The sequence below is a fragment of the Lynx canadensis genome, chromosome C1, assembly GCF_007474595.2.
Source record: "Lynx canadensis isolate LIC74 chromosome C1, mLynCan4.pri.v2, whole genome shotgun sequence".
NCBI lineage: Eukaryota > Metazoa > Chordata > Mammalia > Carnivora > Felidae > Lynx > Lynx canadensis.
Window position 1 is genome coordinate 15076982 of NC_044310.1, and position 19259 is coordinate 15096240.

The 19259-nt window shown below is 37.6% G+C and overlaps 1 protein-coding gene across 15 annotated transcripts in view; it reads right to left on the minus strand.

Moving 5' to 3' along the window:
* Window positions 1-19259, minus strand: part of EIF4G3 (eukaryotic translation initiation factor 4 gamma 3) — a 317793-nt gene that overhangs the window by 86656 nt on the left and 211878 nt on the right. For all 15 annotated transcript variants that reach the window (XM_030323566.1, XM_030323569.1, XM_030323568.1 and 12 more), the window contains one exon: window positions 565-653. In XM_030323566.1, coding sequence (XP_030179426.1) covers window positions 565-653 — 89 coding nt within the window. The remainder of the gene's footprint in view (window positions 1-564; window positions 654-19259) is intronic.

Below are 19259 nucleotides of genomic sequence, written 5' to 3' on the forward strand. Positions count from 1 at the left end.
AATCTGTTAGAACACTCCTTCGGACTGACTCTGCCCTTGTTTCTGCCTCACCTTGTCTCCTGTTGTGCTGTAACCTATAGCAAAATCTGGAATGGTTTAGTTCAAACAGGCAAATCATATGTGAAAAGTTATATTCCTGGGATCCAGTTATAAGACGACATATCCAAAATGAATTTCCCTAAAATGTACCTGACGATTTCTATCACTACTGCTAATGGGTATTTGAAAAAACTTTCCATTATTCTTTACCAGATTAGTCTTTCCATCCAGTTAATATAAGGACAAATTCAACTGATAGGGTTAAGGGATTAACCCAAAATTAAACAGTAACTTAGTTTTGCTGAAGAGACATTTTGAAAGACAAGAAATTGATGAAACTGAACATGCTACCAACAATCTTTTTAAAATTCTGTGGACTAAAAAAAAAAAAAAAAAAAATCAGACTATGTGCTCACGTTTCCTTGAAAAACAGGATCTCAAAAAAGAGATAAAAATATACACTTGTCTTGAAAATGGCGCCACAATTCCTAACATCAGCTAAAGAGATTTACTGCTGCCCCTTACCTCCACTTCTGCCTCCAACACCTCTTCAGTGGTTCGGGTCCGATCTTTTGGTTTTTTCCACATCTTTGGTGCAGTTACAGCTGTCTGAGCTGAAATACAAGATTAGGGCCATTACTTCCCACTGCAAAGTCATGTTTGATAATACTAAGTCTAAATGATACCTACATTCAAATTTAGCACGCCAAATGAGGGCTACACCCATACAGAAGAAACAGCAGAATGATCAAGTCAATAACTGGGTAGCTGTGGCCCAGACACTGCAATGGCATGTATCTTAGGCACAAATTGTTCACATCAGCACATACAGCCTTTCAACCAGTGGTTTAGGTTCATCCTGTTTCATGGTTAGGACATAGCCAGGCATATAATTCAGTATGTGGTATCTATACAAGAAATTGGCCTACCAGCCAATTCTAGACGTGGGTCTGCTTCTATTATTAATTAACTATGTGACCTAAAGCAAGTCACACATCTCAGGTCTCTTACATATTCAACCACAAAGGTTAAGAGTGAGGTTAGATGATACCTAAGCTACAAAAAATATCAAATTCCAACTTCTGTTTTTTTAAAGCCTTAGGGGCGCCTGGGTGGCTCAGTCGGTTAAGCATCTGGCTTTGGCTCAGGTCATGATCTCACGGTTTGTGAGTTCGAGCCCTGTGTCGGGCTCTGTGCTGACAGCTTAGAGCCTGGAGCCTGCTTTGGATTCTGCGTCTCCCTCTCTCTCGGCCCCTCCCCCACTCACGCTCTGTCTCTCTCTCTATCTCTCTCTCAAAAATCAATAAACATTAAAATAAAATAAAATAAAATAAAATAAAATAAAATAAAATAAAATAAAGCCTCTAGACAACAAAAGGACACTTTAAGATTTCATTAGCTAGGCAGCACTTCTACAACATTCGGTTCTCATTTCAGATCAGTCCTGTTGGTCTAGTCGTTCATACTGCTAGGGAGAAAATCAAGAAAGAAAACCTAATTTTTACTCAATTATTATTATATTGTATCAGAAGTTCTAGATGGAAAATTAAGCTCACAGAAGATTTTTTTAAATGCATTCTCTTTCCTCTTTTTTTTGAGGTTTATCCACTTATTTTGAGACAGAGACAGAGAGAGTAAGCAGGGGAGGGGCAAAGAAAGGGAGACAGAGAATCAATCCCAAGCACTGACAGTGCAGAGCCTGATGCGGGGCAGAGCCTGACTCGGGGCTTGAATTCACAAACCTTGAGATCACAACCTGAGCCAAAACCAAGAGCTGGACGCTTAACTGACTAAGCAACCCAGGTGCCCTTACAAAGGATTTTTAAAAACTCATTTGACTTGTAATTCCACAAAACCATTCAACACTTGGATGTGCAATTTAAAGACTATTTAAATATCAGAGAGCGGGGCGCCTGGGTGGCGCAGTCGGTTAAGCGTCCGACTTCAGCCAGGTCACGATCTCGAGGTCCGTGAGTTCGAGCCCCACGTCGGGCTCTGTGCTGACTGCTCAGAGCCTGGAGCCTGTTTCCGATTCTGTGTCTCCCTCTCTCTCTGCCCCTCCCCCGTTCATGCTCTGTTTCTCTCTGTCCCAAAAAATAAATAAACGTTGAAAAAAAAAAATTAAATATCAGAGAGCAAAAAGAAGCTATTAAAAGGATCCTACAGAGGCATCTGGGTGGCTCAGTTAAGTGACAGACTTCGCTCAGGTCATGATCTCAGGGTTGTGAGATCAAGCCCCGCGTTGCGCTCTATGCTGATAGTGGAGCCTTCTTGAGATGTTCTGCACCCCACCCCCCGCCCCTCTCTGCTCCCTTGCCCCCTCCTTGCTCTTTCTCTCTCTCTCAAAATGAATGAATAAACTTAAAAAAAAAAAAAAGGATCCTATTGAAGGCAACACATGAGTCAACAGAGAAGTAAGGTATGACAGGAAGGTAGGTAGAGAGAAGAATCAAAGAAAAGTCCATTTAGCAAATGGAGACATTATCAAAAGAAACAAACACAAAGCTGAAGGGTACCATGTACTGTTTCCCTACAGAAATGTAACATCACTCATTAAGACTAAACCAACCAGTCTCTCTGAAGAGCCCACTCTTTTTTCAGAAGAACAGTACAATATGAACACTCACACTGTTCTGGGGAACAAGGAAAAGGAAACATTTAACATTCTTCTCAAAATTACTTCACCATTATAAACAATACTCTGTAAATCTCCTTTGTTACATACACCTCACTTTTTTATAACTAGATATAACTAGATGGAAAAGCCTTCACCTCAGGGACTATAATAAACAAAAAACATTAGACCACTGTTAATCTTCCTTGGTGACCTATTCAAAGTAAATTATTTTCTCAAAGTATGGAACTAAGATTCTGGTAAACATGGGTGTAAACATGGGCAATTTGCTATAGCCTCACGGTCTTATATTGAATATGTATATTCAGGTGTGTATGTATGTAGTGGTCGCTTCTTTTTTAAGGAACTTCTACATATAACCAGTCTATTTAATGTGCATCTCTTCAAAATGCTTGCGATTAATTCTGCTTCCACAGCAGAATCCTTTTGAAGAGTTACAGAGTTTGAGTGACATGTAAATTTTATTTTTCTTAATTTTTTAAATGTTTATTTATTTTTGAGAGAGAGAGAGAGAGAGAGAGAGAGAGAGAGAGAGAGAAGGGGAGGGGCAGAGAGAGAAGGGGACAGAGGATCCGAAGCAGGCTCCACACTGTCAGCAGAGAGCCTGATGCGGGATTTGAACTCACGAACCCTGAGATCGTCACCTGAGCCGAAGTTGGATGCTTAACTGATTGAGCCACCCAGGTGCCCCGTACATTTTATTTTAAATTTTATTTCATACATGCTTAAATTTAGTTCTAAATTCCATTCACAGAATAGGGAAGACCACTTTATGAAGGATTCTTTGGTATGATATATACACTCATGAGTAGTTTCCTCTAACCAACAAAACCCAGAGATGTAGATCAACTGATTTTTCAAGAATATTATCAACCATACCCACAACTCAAAAACATGAAAAACAACCACACATTTCTTTCCTGGACAACATAAAACATTTAACATGCTTTTTAAAAAAGAGCTACTTACATAGCAGAAATTGTTACTCTGTTTAAGTGGCTACTTAAAGTTCTGATTGAAAGTAGAAATGCACAAAAGGAAGTGAGAGAAAGCACACACTTCTTTAGCAGATATGCAAGTCTTTGAAAACCTGAACACAGATATCCACATACCTAGTACCCGGTGAGATTATAATATACAATCCCTCTCTTACCACATTGGTGGAGAGGTGCAGTGAACTTTGGTTGTGCTACAGCTGGGAGAAGAAAAGGTAGGAAGGTAGGGAGACAGAGGCATCAACGCTCTGATTTAACAAGACAATTAATAATGAATTAGCTAGAATAAGAGAATTATATCCAAGAGACCATCTTAAATAGTCCATTCCCAATGACTACACCTTAGATTAGGCTCCTATTACTACATGATTAACTATAAGATGGTCTACCGAAGAGCTACAGGCTCCACACCAAGTTGCAAGCTTGAACTCATGAGAGTTACATGCTCTCCACTCATAAAATTTAAACAGATATAAAGTTAGAAAATATCTTATCTCTGAGATACCTGTATGCTTTGGCCTACTTACTTGCCAGCATTTAAAAGATACAAGTATAGGGACGCCTGGGTGGCTCAGTCGGTTAAGTGGCCAACTTCAGGTCATGATCTCACGGTTTGTGAGGTCGAGCCCCACGTCAGGCTCTGTGCTGACAGCTCAGGGTCTGGAGCCTGCTTCTGATTCTGTGTCTCCCTCTCTCTCTGTTCCTCCCCTGCTTGCACTCTGTCTCTCTCTCAAAAATGAATGAAGATTAAAAAATTAAAAAAAAATAAAAGATACAAGTATATGCACACTATATATTTAGTTTTCTAATTTTTGTTTTTTTAAATGAACTGCAAACAAGAATGTAAAGCTTTGTAGTATTGATCTTTGACAGTAGGAACTGTCAAAACAAAACAACTTAGTCAAAATTCCTGTATGTTCAATCTACTAAATTTTGATTAAGGGGGTAAAAAAACTTTCACAGATTAGTATTTGAAAAGGAAAATTTGAAAGCAAGTAAATCATGAAAGATAAAGCTAAATAAAATATAGTAAGAAGTAAAGAACTGTAAAAGGGTTTGATATGCATGATTTTTATTAAGTCACTTTAGCCAACAGTAAGTAGGAAGAAGGGCACCCAGGTGGCTCAACTGGTTATGTGTCCAAAACTTGATTTCAGGTTCAAGTCATGATCTCAAGGTTTGGGAGATGGAGCCTCACGTAGGGCTCTGCACTGACAGCATGGAGCCTGCTTGGGATTCTCTCTCCTCTCTTTCTGCCTCTCCCCCTGGCTTTCTCTCTCTCTCAAAATAAATAAACATAAAAACCTTTGTTGTACAATAAGGTTCTCAATCTAAGAATAATACAGTTTTATATTTAAAAAAAAAGTAGGAAGAAAGAAAAAACTTTCCCGACTAGTCCATAGGAAGTCCACCTTCAGATGGAAATCAATTGCTTATGTCTCAATCTACTGACCAGGACCAAGTCACAGCAAAGATTTTTATGATCTGTTTCTAGTCATAAAGATTCAGCTTTTGGCTAGTTAAACTGGGCCAAGGGCTTAAAAAAAGATTAGGTTCAAAAAGAAAAAAGGCAAAATAAAAAATTGTGCCCATACTACATTTATAACCATATAAAATACTTACATAAAGACTAGAGGGAAATGACGAAAAGTGTAATGCTAATACTCAGACTGTATCTTTGAACAATGGAGGGCTTTTCTCCATTCTTCAATATTTATAACAGTAATATAAAATTTGAAGAAATAAAAGAGTGAAACTTTTTTTTTTTTTAATTTTTTTTTTTCAACGTTTATTTATTTTTGGGACAGAGAGAGACAGAGCATGAATGGGGGAGGGGCAGAGAGAGAGGGAGACACAGAATCGGAAACAGGCTCCAGGCTCTGAGCCATCAGCCCAGAGCCTGATGCGGGGCTCAAACTCACGGACTGTGAGATCGTGACCTGGCTGAAGTCGGACGCTTAACCGACTGAGCCACCCAGGCGCCCCAAAAGAGTGAAACTTTTAAAAGTGATTTGTATTCATTGTTTCAAGCTTATTTTATCTTCTATGACTGGAAAAGGTATTTTGTTCTATAGTTTAGGACTGCTCTTTATAAAAATAAAAATATACTACTAAAACAAATTTTAAGAACTATTTTTTTTTTTTTTTTTTTAAATTTTTTTTTTCAACATTTTTATTTATTTTTGGGACAGAGAGAGACAGAGCATGAACAGGGGAGGGGCAGAGAGAGAGGGAGACACAGAATCGGAAACAGGCTCCAGGCTCCGAGCCATCAGCCCAGAGCCTGACGCGGGGCTCGAACTCACGGACCGCGAGATCGTGACCTGGCTGAAGTCGGACGCTTAACCGACTGCGCCACCCAGGCGCCCCAAATTTTAAGAACTATTAACCTGATTGAGGATACCAGAATTTTGCTTGTGCTTTTTTATTTGATTATTTTATTTTATTGCATTTATTTATTTTTTTGAACTTAAAAGTCAGACACTTAACTGACTGAGCCACCCAGGCATCCCTATTTTATTTTTATTTTTTACATTAAATCCAAATCAGTTAACATATAGTGTTATAATGATGTCAGGGAAAGAATTTTCCTGATTCATCACTTACACATAACACCTAGTGCTCATCCCAACAAGTGTCCTCCTTAGTGCCCATCACCCATTTAGCCCATCCCCCCACCCAACACCCCGCCAGCAACCCTGTTTGTTCTCTGTATTTAAGAGTCTCTTATGGTTTGTCCCCCTCTGTTTTTATCTTATTTTTGCTTCTCTTCCCCTGTGTTCATCTGTTTTGTTTTTTAGATTCCATATATGGGTGGAATCAGCATATGCTTTTTTGAATTACAGAGGAAGTAGGAGAACTCAAGGAGCTCTATGAGAGAGAACATTAGCTCTGTAACAAGAAGTGAAAGCATCATCATTCCACATAGGTTAAAAGAATGTGAAAGAGGTGATTCCATGAGAGGTAAATTTTTAGTCCCAACATATTCCACTAGCTTTCCAATATAAATCTGAAAACCACTTTTACTAAAGATACCATGTTGGTATTCTTGCTTCTCTTTACTATATTATTTCTACTTTATTAGTTATTTCTTCACTAGTCAAGTAGATACCCAGGAAACTAAAGGTTAATAAAACTTCAATTTTTTTTTCTGGTGCCAAAAAGAAAAAAAGACCTTTTCTACTTCCCCTTTTCTTAGCTCTCTGCCTAGAGAAAGCTTGTAAATCTCTCCTCTATCCCTTTGATATATGTGCAAATCTTTTTAAATGCTTAAAGAAGACTCTAGGCAGGTTTACAATTCAGGAAGTTTTACTTAAAGTGTGGGAGTCATCTCTCTCCTTGTCCTCATGAGAGTTACCTCTAGGCAACTACCCGCTTATCACAAACATACAAGAAGTTTAATTTCTCCTTTGGATAAAGGCAACTGACTAACAGATGGACACCCTAACTACCAAGAGAATTTGAGATGAACCAGAATAGCAACGGTCGGTGCTGGTATAATCCTACTACATGAAGACAAATTATCATTATCTTGAGAACATGTATGTACTGAATTATATTTGCCTGGCTTTATGAAAGGGTGTGAGATTTCCTTCTGTCTGCCATCTTATTAGTGGGTTGCCTGTGATGCTCATTGACGTCTTAATGCTTACTCAATAATAAATCTATCTTCCTTCTTTTCTACATTTGTGAAGACCATTTTCTGGTTCGGCAGGAGGTTTTCATTCCCCCCCCCCCACCCCCCAATCCAGTACCAAGAATGAGATGGTTTAGGTGTGCCTAAAGGAAGCAAATCAGTTGAAGATCTTATAGCCACATAACACCCAAATAAGAGACCCCAAATTATAAAAAGTCACCCTTTTAGCTCTCTACTCATTTGGAATATAACATAAACTCCTCAGTTCTAAGATTTAAGATGCATCTGAGTCTCTGGACTGAAGAAACCCAACTCTAAGAGGCTATGAAGCCTTATTAAGAATAGACACTTCACAATCGGTAAGGGAAGGAAGGGCCTCTGTACATGGTCACAGGGTTGTACATAAAGAGTTAGAATGTTCCATGATGGAACTTCCAGTGAGAGTTCTGACTCTTAACACCCAGTTCTTATCTCTTTCCTATCATTTTTATCATTTTTTCACATTTTATTTTCCTTTGTTTCCTCTTGGTTTTGAAATCCTAAAAGTTGGCATTCATTCATTCTGATTACATCATATTCAAGAATTTTATCTAAAGTTTCTTGAGGCTGGGGATCCTAATCTTTTTTTTCTTCCACAGATCATTATGAGAATCTAGGAAAATCTTATGATTTTTCTAAGAAACTGGGGCAGAGCAAAGAAAAACCCAGTTGAGAGAAGGGTAAGTTTTTTATTTGTTACAATGGTGATTTCATATGAACTAGAAAAAGAGAATAATGGTGATAAACTATGTAAAAAAGATGGTTCACAGAGATGTCAACCAAAAGAAAAACTAGAGAGTAAGTCTGTCTGTGTTTTTCAGCATCTTCTCAGGGGTTACTATTTGAAATATATGGATGGCTTGGTGATTATGCTTCCAATTATATGTTAGAATGCTCTAGGACTTCTTCTCATAAGTTTAAATAGTATAAGCTGGTTTGCCTGGGGTCTAGCACTGGAATCAAAAACAAAACAAAACAAAATAAGGATTCTAGACTTACATTCTACCAAAAATATACATCTACAACACAATTTAAAATTTTTTACTTCCATAGTGAATCACTATATTGTACACCTGTAACTAATATGATGCTCTATGTAAACTGGAATCAAAACAAAAATGTAAATTTAAAAACAATTTTTTTTTGGTTTGTTAATACTTTTAATATTCTCAATAATTTTTTCATCTGATTTTGTTTTGTTTTCTATTTCAAAATTTTTCCTGTTGTTTTTATTATTTCCCTTGGGTTGAATTTGTTCTTTTAAAAAAATTTTCAGCTTTACTGAAGTATAGCGGACATAAAAAATGGTAAGATATTTAGAGTGTACATTATGATTTGATATAAGCATACACTGTGGAAAGATCCCCTCCATCTAGTTAATGAACACATCTATCACCTTACATATATATGTATGTGGAACGGGAGTTGAGAACATTTAAGTTCTTTTCTTTTTGCAAATTTCAGTTACACAATATGGTGTTATCAGATAGACACCAAGTTTTACACTGGATCTCAGATTTTAATTCATTTTACACAATTTGCTCTTTGAACAGTTTCTTCAGATGGAGGCCGAGGTCATGAATTTGAGACCATTTTTCTCTCCTAATATGTGTATTTATTTAGTGGTGTAAACTGCCACCTTAATATTAATTTAGCTATGTGGTAGGCAGAACAATGTACCGCCAAACATGTCCATGTCCTAATCTCTGAACCCTGTGAATATGTTACCTTACATGACAAAAGTGACTTTGCAAATGTGATTAAGGGATCTCAGGACGAGGAGACACGTATCCTGAATTAACCTAGTGGATCCAATGGGATCAAAAGGGTCTATACAAGTGGGAGGGAAGCAGGAGAATCATAGACGTTTGGTGCTGGCTTTGAAGATAAAGAAAAACACAGGGCCAAAGAATGTAGGTAGACTCTATAAAAATGGAAAAAGCAGAGTCTCCAGAAAAAAATACATTTTTGTTCCTATCTCTAGTCCAATGAAATGGATTTTGAACTTCTGACCTCTCAAACTGTAAGGTAATAATTATGTGTTTTCAGCCATGCGGATTGTGACGATTTGTTATAACAGCAATAGAAAATGAATTCAAGGGGCGCCTGGGTGGCGCAGTCGGTTAAGCGTCCGACTTCAGCCAGGTCACGATCTCGCGGTCCGTGAGTTCGAGCCCCGCGTCGGGCTCTGGGCTGATGGCTCAGAGCCTGGAGCCTGTTTCCCATTCTGTGTCTCCCTCTCTCTCTGCCCCTCCCCCGTTCATGCTCTGTCTCTCTCTGTCCCAAAAATAAATAAAAAACGTTGAAAAAAAAAAAAAAAAACTAAAAAGAAAATGAATTCAAGCACAAATTCTGATTTGGGTTTTCATTTCTGTTCAGGTGAAAATACTTGATCACTTCCCTTTGATTTCCTCTTTTACTCTTGGGTTATTTAGAAGGGTGTTATTTAGTTTCTGAATATTTGGGGGATTTTCTAGAGATAATTTTCTTACTGATTCCCATTTTAATCACACTGTGGTCAGAGAATATCCTTGCTTTAAATTGAATCCTCTGAAATTTATTAAAACCTGTTTATAAAGCCACAATATGATCTATCTTGGTACATTTGCCATTTGCTCTCATGCATCTGCTATTTGATGAGTGTTTTGTGTCAATTAGGTCAAACTGGTTGATTGTGCTATTGAAGTCTTTTATAGGCTGATTTCTGTCTACTAGTTCCATCATTTATGTGTTTCTAGTTATGTCATGGATGTCACTACTTTTTGAACATGTGAAATGCAGTTATAACTGTACTTACTAATTATGTTGTCTGCTAATTTTAATAACTATGGGTCATATTTTTTTCATGGTTTCACCAGTCAATTCTACCAATCATTTGAGGAAGAAACAGTATCAATTCTATACAAAATTTTTCTAGAAAACTGAAGAGGAGGGACTACTTCTCAATTCATTCTATGAAGTCAGCATTACCCAGATGCTCAAACAGGAAAATTACCAGAAATCTTCAGGCCAATATCCCTTATGAACTTAATGCCAAAAAGCTAAATAAATTTTTAGCAAGCCACACTCAAAAATATAATAATAAAAATAAAATGATCAGAGGCAAATTTTATTTCAGGAAGGCAAAGTTGGTACAATATTTTAATTTTACTTTTTTAAAGTAAACACTCTACTCAGCTTATTAAAGTAAGCTTGGGGTCAGGCTTGAACTCCTGACCCTGGAAAATTTGGCCTAATATTTAAATATCAAGTAATATAAAGCAAATAGTTAACAAACAAAAGAAAACCATGACTGTCTCAAGATATATAGGAAAAATATTTGATAAAATCCAATTTGTATTCTTGATTGAAATAAGGAATCTCTCAGAAAATTAGGAATAAAAAAGAACTTCCTCAACCAGATAATTCAAGAACCTACAGCTAACATCATATTTAGTGATGAAAAGATTGAATGCTTTCTTCCTGAGAATGAGAACAAGAATATTTACTTTCACTTCATACAGTTGGTATCATACTGAAGGTACTAACTAGTGCAGCAAGTCAACAAAAAGAAATCCAGTTAGAAATGAAATACAAGAGGGGTGCCTGGATGGCTCAGTTGGTTAAGTGTCCGACTCTTGATTTAGGCTCAGGTCGTGATCTCAGTTTGTGGGTTCAAACCCTGCCGTGGGCTCTGTCCTGTGTCAGCATGGAGCCTGCTTGGAATTTTCTCTCCCTTTCTCTCTCTGCCCCTACCCTACTCATGCTCACACACTCTCCCTCTCTCTCAAAATAAATAAATAAACGTAAAAAAAATTATAAAAAGAGGGGCGCGTGGTGGCTCAGTTGGTTAGGCGACTGACTTCACCTCAGGTCATGATCTCACAATTTCCGAGTTCGAGCCCCATGTCGGGCTTTGTGCTGACAGCTCAGAGCCTGGAGCCTGCTTTGGATACTGTGTCTCCCTCTCTCTCTGCCCCTCCCCAACCCCTTTGTCTGTCTCTCTCCCCCTCTCTCTCTCTCTCTCCTAAAATAAATAAACGTTAAAAAAAAAAAAAAAAAAGGAATGAAGTAGAATGGTCTTTGTTCAGGAACAACCTAAGTACTTATATAGAACATCCAAAGAAATCTCTACAATAAATGCTAATAAAACTAGTAAATGCATTTTAGCAAGATTGCAATATAAGAAATTGAAAAAAAACTGTATTCTATTTCCAAATGCTAGTAATGAAAAATCAAAAATTGAAATGAAAAATACCATTCATAACAGCATCTAAAGATATGAATTTGACCAAATTATAAAACACTTGTACATAAAAACCTTCAAAACACTACTGAGAGAATTAAAAAAGACAAATGTCAAAATATGCCATGTTCATGGGTCAGAAGACTCCATATTGTAAGATGTCAATTCTACCTATGGATTCAACACAAACCCAAACAAATTCCAACAGGTTTTTTTTGTTTGTTTGTTTTTTGTTTTTTAAGTAAGCTGTACGCCCCACATAGAGTCAACCTGCATGCTCTACCCACTGAGCCAGCCAGGTGCCCCAACCAACAGGCTTTTCTGTAGAAAAAAATTTGAGGAGAAAACTGATTCTAAAATTAATACAGTTAACTGTACTGGAATTAGATAAAAAACTTAAAAATGAAAAAATCTAAATTAACAGGGTGCCTGGGTGGCTCAGTTAGCTAAGCTTCTGACTTCGGCTCAGGTCATGATCTCACAGTTCGTGGGTTCGAGCCCTACATCAGGTCTTTGCTGACAACTCAGAGTGCCTGGAGAATGCTTTGGATTCTGTGTCTCCCTCCTTCTCTGCCCCTAACCCCCTCGCACTCTGTCTCTGTCTCCCTCAAAAATAAACATTAAAAAATTTAAGAAAACTAAATTAACATAAAAAAGCAAAGGACCTACAATGGCCCAAACAATTTGAAAAAGAAGAATAAAGTCGGAGGACTTAATACTATCTGATTACAAAAATTATTACAAGCCTCAGAAATCATGACACTGTGGTACTGGCATCAAGAAAGACAAGCAGATCCGTGGAAAAACAGAGAATCCAGAAGTAGACCCACACATAATATACATAATATATTTTGGAGAAAGGTGTTAAGAAAATTCACCAGAGAAAGGCCAGCCTCAAATTCTCCCACACTGCTGTAAAATGCCATGTAAAATGGCACAAATGCCTGGAAAATGGCACGCAGTTTCTTAAAAAGTTAAACGTACATTTATATGTAAAGAAGACATTCCACTCTTATGTACTCAAGAGAAATGACAAAATATATCCACAAAAAGACCTGTACGCCAATGTTCATAGAACTCTGTTATAATAGCTACAAACTGAAAACAACCCAGATGTCCACCAACAGGTGAACAAACTGTGATACATCCACAGTACATCAGTAATTTTATTATTTAAAAAAATTTTTAAATGTTTATTTGAGAGAGAGAGTGGGGGAGGGGCACAGAGAAATGGGAACAGAGAATCTGAACTGGGCTCCATGCTGATAGCAGATAGCCTGATGCTGGGTTTGAACTCATGAACTGCAAGATCAGGACCAGAGCCGAAGTCGGACGCCCAATGGACTGAGCCACCTGGTACCCAGTATATCAGTAATTTAAAAAAAAAATGAGCTACTAATATGCAACAATGAGGATAAGCCTACTGAGTGAAAGAAGCCAAAGAAAAGTTTATGCTGACTTCATTTATGTATGAAGTCAGAAATTCTAATAAAGTCTAAACATTCTAATAAATGCAAACTAATCTAATAAATTCTAAACATTCTAATAAATACAAACTGATCTATGGTGACAGAAAGCAGATCAGTGTTTGCCTTTGGAATGGACGGAGGGTAGTGCAGCTCAGAGGAATTTATAAACAGGTATGAGGAAACGTTTTGGGGTGACCAGTTACGTTCATTACCTTGATAGTGGTAATGGTTTCATGAGCATATATAGAGACGTCAAAACTAATATACTTTAAATAACATAGATGTTAACTTTATGTGAATTATACCTCAATAAAGGTGTTAAAATGGTCTGAGTGGTTTCTAAAAGAATTAAAACATAAGCATATCCATGTATCTATTATAAATGTGCTAAAAAATGATAGTAGTTTTAAAGACTCTGAAATAGCCTGTGTAAACATTTGTCAATTTACGAAAAGAAATATATACTGTACATCCAAGTAATGGGACTCCAAGGACTTTTTTTCTTCCTCCTAACTTTTGCTGCTTTTTATCTATTTTTTTTAAATGGCAAAAGTATCAATCAACACAAATATAAAGGTAATATCCCCCAACTAGCTAATTCTAGTGACCTGAGGTAAACAACATTAACATACTTTGGTAGACTGTCTGCCATACCTTAATGTCTCATACAAATAGTCACAATCAAATATAAGTGTTTATTTTAAATAGAAAAGTAGAGTCATACTAAAACTTATTTTGCAAAATGCTTTATTTTCCCTTAATTTATTATGAAAATCTCTCCAGGTTATCACACGGTTCTCATTCATATATTAGCTTCACAATATTCCAGAGTACATATGTACCATTTCCCTTAAAAGATATTTTGCTATTTTTCTTGCCAGATTTAGTTCTAGAAAGGTGAAAGTAATTCACACTCGTATCCCAAATACGTGAGTGTTGTAGTTCCTCCCTTCCCATAAATGCTTGATATTATACCTAAAAAATGGTTATTTCCACACTCCATAATGAGGGTGAGCATCTTTTCCTGTTTTTAATTGGCTATTGTTCTTTCTTTTCTGTGAATTTTTTATTTTTATTATTTACTCAATCTTCTATTAAACTGCTAGCCTCTTTTTTTTTTTAAACTTATAGGTACACTACAAACAGGTTAACCTATTATATACCCATTGTCCTCTTTCTTTTTGCCAAGACAAAATTCAAAATTTTCTCATGAATTTTCTCTAATGAATATGTGTTATTTTTACAAACAACACCAACAAAAAAACCATGAAAGAAAACATGCATGTTAATTGTTCTGAAATTAAGGCAAGGAAAAGTCTTCTTTTTTGATAATGATGCCAAAACTTACCAATGTGCCACTTTAAAATCTAAAGTCCATTTTAAAATGGATTCACTTGGATGAGAATAAATCCATTACTGGCAATCTACTTCACAGTCTTTAAGGCCACGTGTTTCTCTAGTTTCTGAAGTGTATCAAGGCTAGGAAGTTAGCTTCTTCCTTCAGGTCAATAGCAGGACCATTTCCTGCCCCACCAGCACTAAAAATTTTACCACCAACTCACTTGCTGTGCCTTTGCTATTCTACACAGAGCCATGGACACAAGTTAAGAATCCAATATTAGAGTTTGAGCCCTTTGAAGATTCAGAACGGCATCTTACTGGTCTCCTTTGTATATTCACCATCTAATACAGCATCTGACCCATAGGAGATGCTCAATGAAAATCTGCTAATGAAATCAAAATTAAATCCAAAGTTAATGTCTGTCTACAACAATAAACACTGGTTCAGTCTCCTGTTTAGTAGGAACTATTATATTATTCCCATTTCCAGAGATAAGGAAACCGAAATACAGAGAAGTTAACTCAACTGTTCCAAACCCAGAAAGAGTAAAGGCTAGAGCTAGAATTAAAATAAGGATGCAACTGCAAGCCCGTCTTCCTGACACAAACCCCTGCCTCTTAACTCTAGCTTGTTCCTGCACCCTCCCTTCTGAATTCCAATTTCAATTGCATTTTGGTTAAGGTGTCTTTTGTTTTTGCAGCTGGAGAAGACGTACAGTTAACCAAGGGAGGGTAGTGTGAAGAACACTGTTCATCACTCCCATAGCATAGCATGTCAAGTCATTAGGAAAATAAAATGGCAAAGTGACTTTACGGGGAAAAATCTGCTCCCAAAAAGCTCAGCAAGAACAATGCACTATGCAATTCTGTCAGCAGTAAAAGCAAAGATGACTCCCATGAGACCGGCAGCATATTTTCTAAGTCTCTGTATCATATTTTACTATTCCTTGTGCAGTAACCTAGGCATTTTTGCATTTTAACAAAATGCTTTTGTAGCACTTCTACCATAATCAAGACTGCAAATTAACGTAAATCTAGCACAGATGAAGATATGTCCATCACCACAGCACAAATATAGAATTTAATTGGACAACAGACTATAACACAAGTAGCTATCTTTCATTTACTCAATGCTTTTCACCTCTAAACACACTAAGGCTCACAGCCTTGAATATGCAAAATAATGGATGAAAAAAACACCCTCCCACTTGACCATCCGTGAGATCACACTGCCAGTGCTTTGCTAAAGTGCAGAGGAGTCTACTGAAACCTTAATCTAGGGGAACCACTAGAAGTAATAAAACACACCCTAACAGATGTACTTCCTTATTTCTTCACCGTACACAACCCTAGATGGACACATGTGTCTCTCTGTAAGATCACGGAGTTCCCAAATATTGTGACCTGATAGAATTATATTTAGGTGTTAAGAGTCAAGGAATTGTCAGAATGGAAAATTTTATGAAGACAGCCATACTGAAAAAATTAAATTCTCAACAGGTTCTTTAGAATGGTGTAGGCTGAGAAGAGGCATCAAGGCAATAAAGGGGTAATTAGCACCTATGAAACGATGTGAAAGAGTGGCCAAAACAGTGTTAAAATTAGGGAGAGATGAGGACTAACAGAGAGCCTTGAAGGCTAACCCAAGAGTCTGGAACTTATACTTTTGAAACAACTGTCTATTTAACTCTTGGACAGACACATCCAGAAATTATTTTTTCTGGAAGACTTTACTGGAGAGTTTTCAAGAGAAATCTCAAAGCAGAGAGAACTGTAATAGCTGAGGGAATAATACGATTGATAAGTCTATGAAATGGACTAGAAAGAGAAGAGGACTGAATAGTTGGATGGATAAATAAATGGGATGGACAGCTGGAAGGACAAGAAAGGCCAAGCCGTCGGAGGACTTACCAAGGGTGGCTCAACTGAGGCAAAAATAAATAAGAACTAGGCTAACTAAGAACTAAGGAAATGCAGAATCATTACTTCTAAAACATATAACCCTTATGTGTCTCATCCACAGATACTGACCCTGCTCTCATGTCCCAGCCAGTGTTCCCTATTTGTGACATCAAACAATGCCCCCAGAATGGCTACTACTGTGGTGCATTCACCACCTAGCTGAGAACACCCTCTCAAACCCAGGTAAGACAGCTACTAGTAAAATAAGACAGAGCGACGACAATACACAGTTCAGACCTAAAATACATCAAAAGACAATGTGGTTTTTGGTTGTACCCCAACACTCCTCCGTGTCTGGTACTGTCAATTATGGTGTTTTGGCCGAAATCTAGCTCCGAAATTTCTATGCTATTAATTTCCCTAACCTGATTCATTTCTAGCTTCAGGGTTTTTAGCATTAATTTCTCAGGCTGATGCCCCTGACAGATCCTTACATAAGATGCTGGTGACATAACCACTCTCATTCCTATTCATTTCTTAAAAATAGTAGCTTTACTGAGAAATAATTAACATACTATACAATTCACCTTTTTATGAAGTATACAATTCAGTTGTTTATAGTTGTAATAGAAAAACTCCAGTCTTGGGGCGCCTGGGTGGCGCAGTCGGTTAAGCGTCCGACTTCAGCCAGGTCACGATCTCGCGGTCCGGTCCGTGAGTTCGAGCCCCGCGTCGGGCTCTGGGCTGATGGCTCAGAGCCTGGAGCCTGTTTCCAGTTCTGTGTCTCCCTCTCTCTCTGCCCCTCCCCCATTCATGCTCTGTCTCTCTCTGTCCCAAAGATGAATAAACGTTGAAAAAAAAAAAAAAAAAATTTAAAAAAAAAAAAAAAAAAAAAAAAAAAAAAAAAAAAAAAAAAAAAAAAAAAAAAAAAAAAGAAAAACTCCAGTCTTTCCATTTCCCTTTATAGGGAAAAACTCAGTTATTTCCTACTGTGTGTTTCCTTTACTACTTAGAATACTGTACTTCTGACACTTTTGGTCATCACGTGGGTTTCTTTTTTTTCCCCTATAACAAACAATTCTCTGTGACACCAATCGGGTGTTCTACAAGTTAACTCAATTCAAACACTATCAACCTGAAGATAGTGTCAGATCCCACGGGTTAGAGCTCAGTTCCAGAAGACTGTTCTCCTCACCCCTACACTTCATTCAGATGCCACCAGGCAAAAGCCCAGGTGACCAAACAGTATAGATCGGAGGTTCCAATGACCCCTTGTCGCCTCAGGTTTGATTAACTTCCTAGAGCAGCTCACAGAATTCAGGGACTTTCTTGTATTGACCAGTTTATCACAAGATATAATAAAGGACCAGATGAACAGACAGATGAAGAGATAAATAGATAGGGTGAGGTCTGAGAGGGTCCCAAGTACAGGAGCTTCTGTCCGTGAAGTGGGGGGGTACATTACTCATTTCTGGTGTGGACAAGTTTGCCACCCTGGAAGCTCTCTGAACACCCTATCCCTGCGATTTTATGGAGGCTTCCTCACATAGGCAAGATCAAATAATAATGCCATTTGCAGCCCCTCTCTTCTCTTACGAGGATTGGGGTGTGGCTGAAAATTGCAAACTTCTAATGATGATTTGGTCTTTCTGGTTACCAGCCCCCATCCAGGAGCAATCCAGGAGCCCACCTAGAATCACCTCAACAGAACAAGATGTTCTTAGTGCTATCACTTAGAAATTTACAAGGCTTTTAGGAACGTTGTGTCATCAATGGAGGTAAAAGACCAACATCAGAACAAAAGATGCTCCTAGTGTTCTTATCACTGAGTAAATGACACAGGTTTTAGGAGCTCTGTGCCAGGAAGAGGGGTTAGAAACCAATATATATTTTCTATTATTTCACAACAGTATATTCACAGAGTCGTGTGACCATCAACACTATCTAACTTCAGACATTTTCATCACTCCCCAAAAGAAACCCTATACTCATTAGTATTCCCCTCCCACTCTCCTCAATCCCTGGCAACTGTGAATCTACTGTGCGTGTCTAGTAATTTGCCTATTCTGGTTTTGTGTGACTTTTTCACTTGGCGTAAGGTTTTCAGGGTTTATTCATTTTGTAGCTTGTATCAGTACTTCATTCCTTTTCATGGCAGAATAATATTCCATATTCTATATATACACGCACACCCCAATTTGTTTATCCATTCATTAGTTGATGGACATTCAGGTTATTTCCACTTCTGGACTACCCCACTAATTTTTTTCCCATTCCTTTTTTCTCTCTGCCCTTCTTCCTAACTTTCTACTCCTGCTCTAAATAGGAAATTAATAATGTTACTATTATCCTATTATCCTCTACTTAAATGCATGCCTAAAGGTTTTCAGTGGTGCAGATTTTCCTTAAAATTCACTGTTCTAAGCACACCTCCATTCCAACTGACAATAGAGGTCACCTCGACATGTGTGTAACCATTGTGGAGATTAGATGACAGAATGGGTACAAAAGACACTACTCAAAATTAAACATACACAAGGGACTATTTTGAGGGACTTTCTACCATTTCATGCTCAGGATTTACTTAGGAACTTTTGAGATGGCATCATCTTGTTGAGTTTCTCTTCTCTGGAACATAAATTCCTAAGGACAGAGATAACGACACCCATTTATCTGTGTAAGATCAGTACAGTTCAAAGGCAACATCTGGTTCCTTATACTAGCTGAAAATGGAAGTATTAATAATATTACACATTTACAGTGAGCTCATCATGGGTCAGACACTGTGCTAAATGCTTTACATAGGTTACGGTTACGTTTTATGTTCATTACAACTTTTATGAAGTAAACACTATCATCATCTTCAAATTCTGGATGAGGAAACAGTCTAAGAGGTTAAGAATCTCACCCAGGGTCATAGAGATAGACAGGGGAATGGCTAAGGTGCAGGAGTGTCTGACTCTGTTGCCCTGATCTT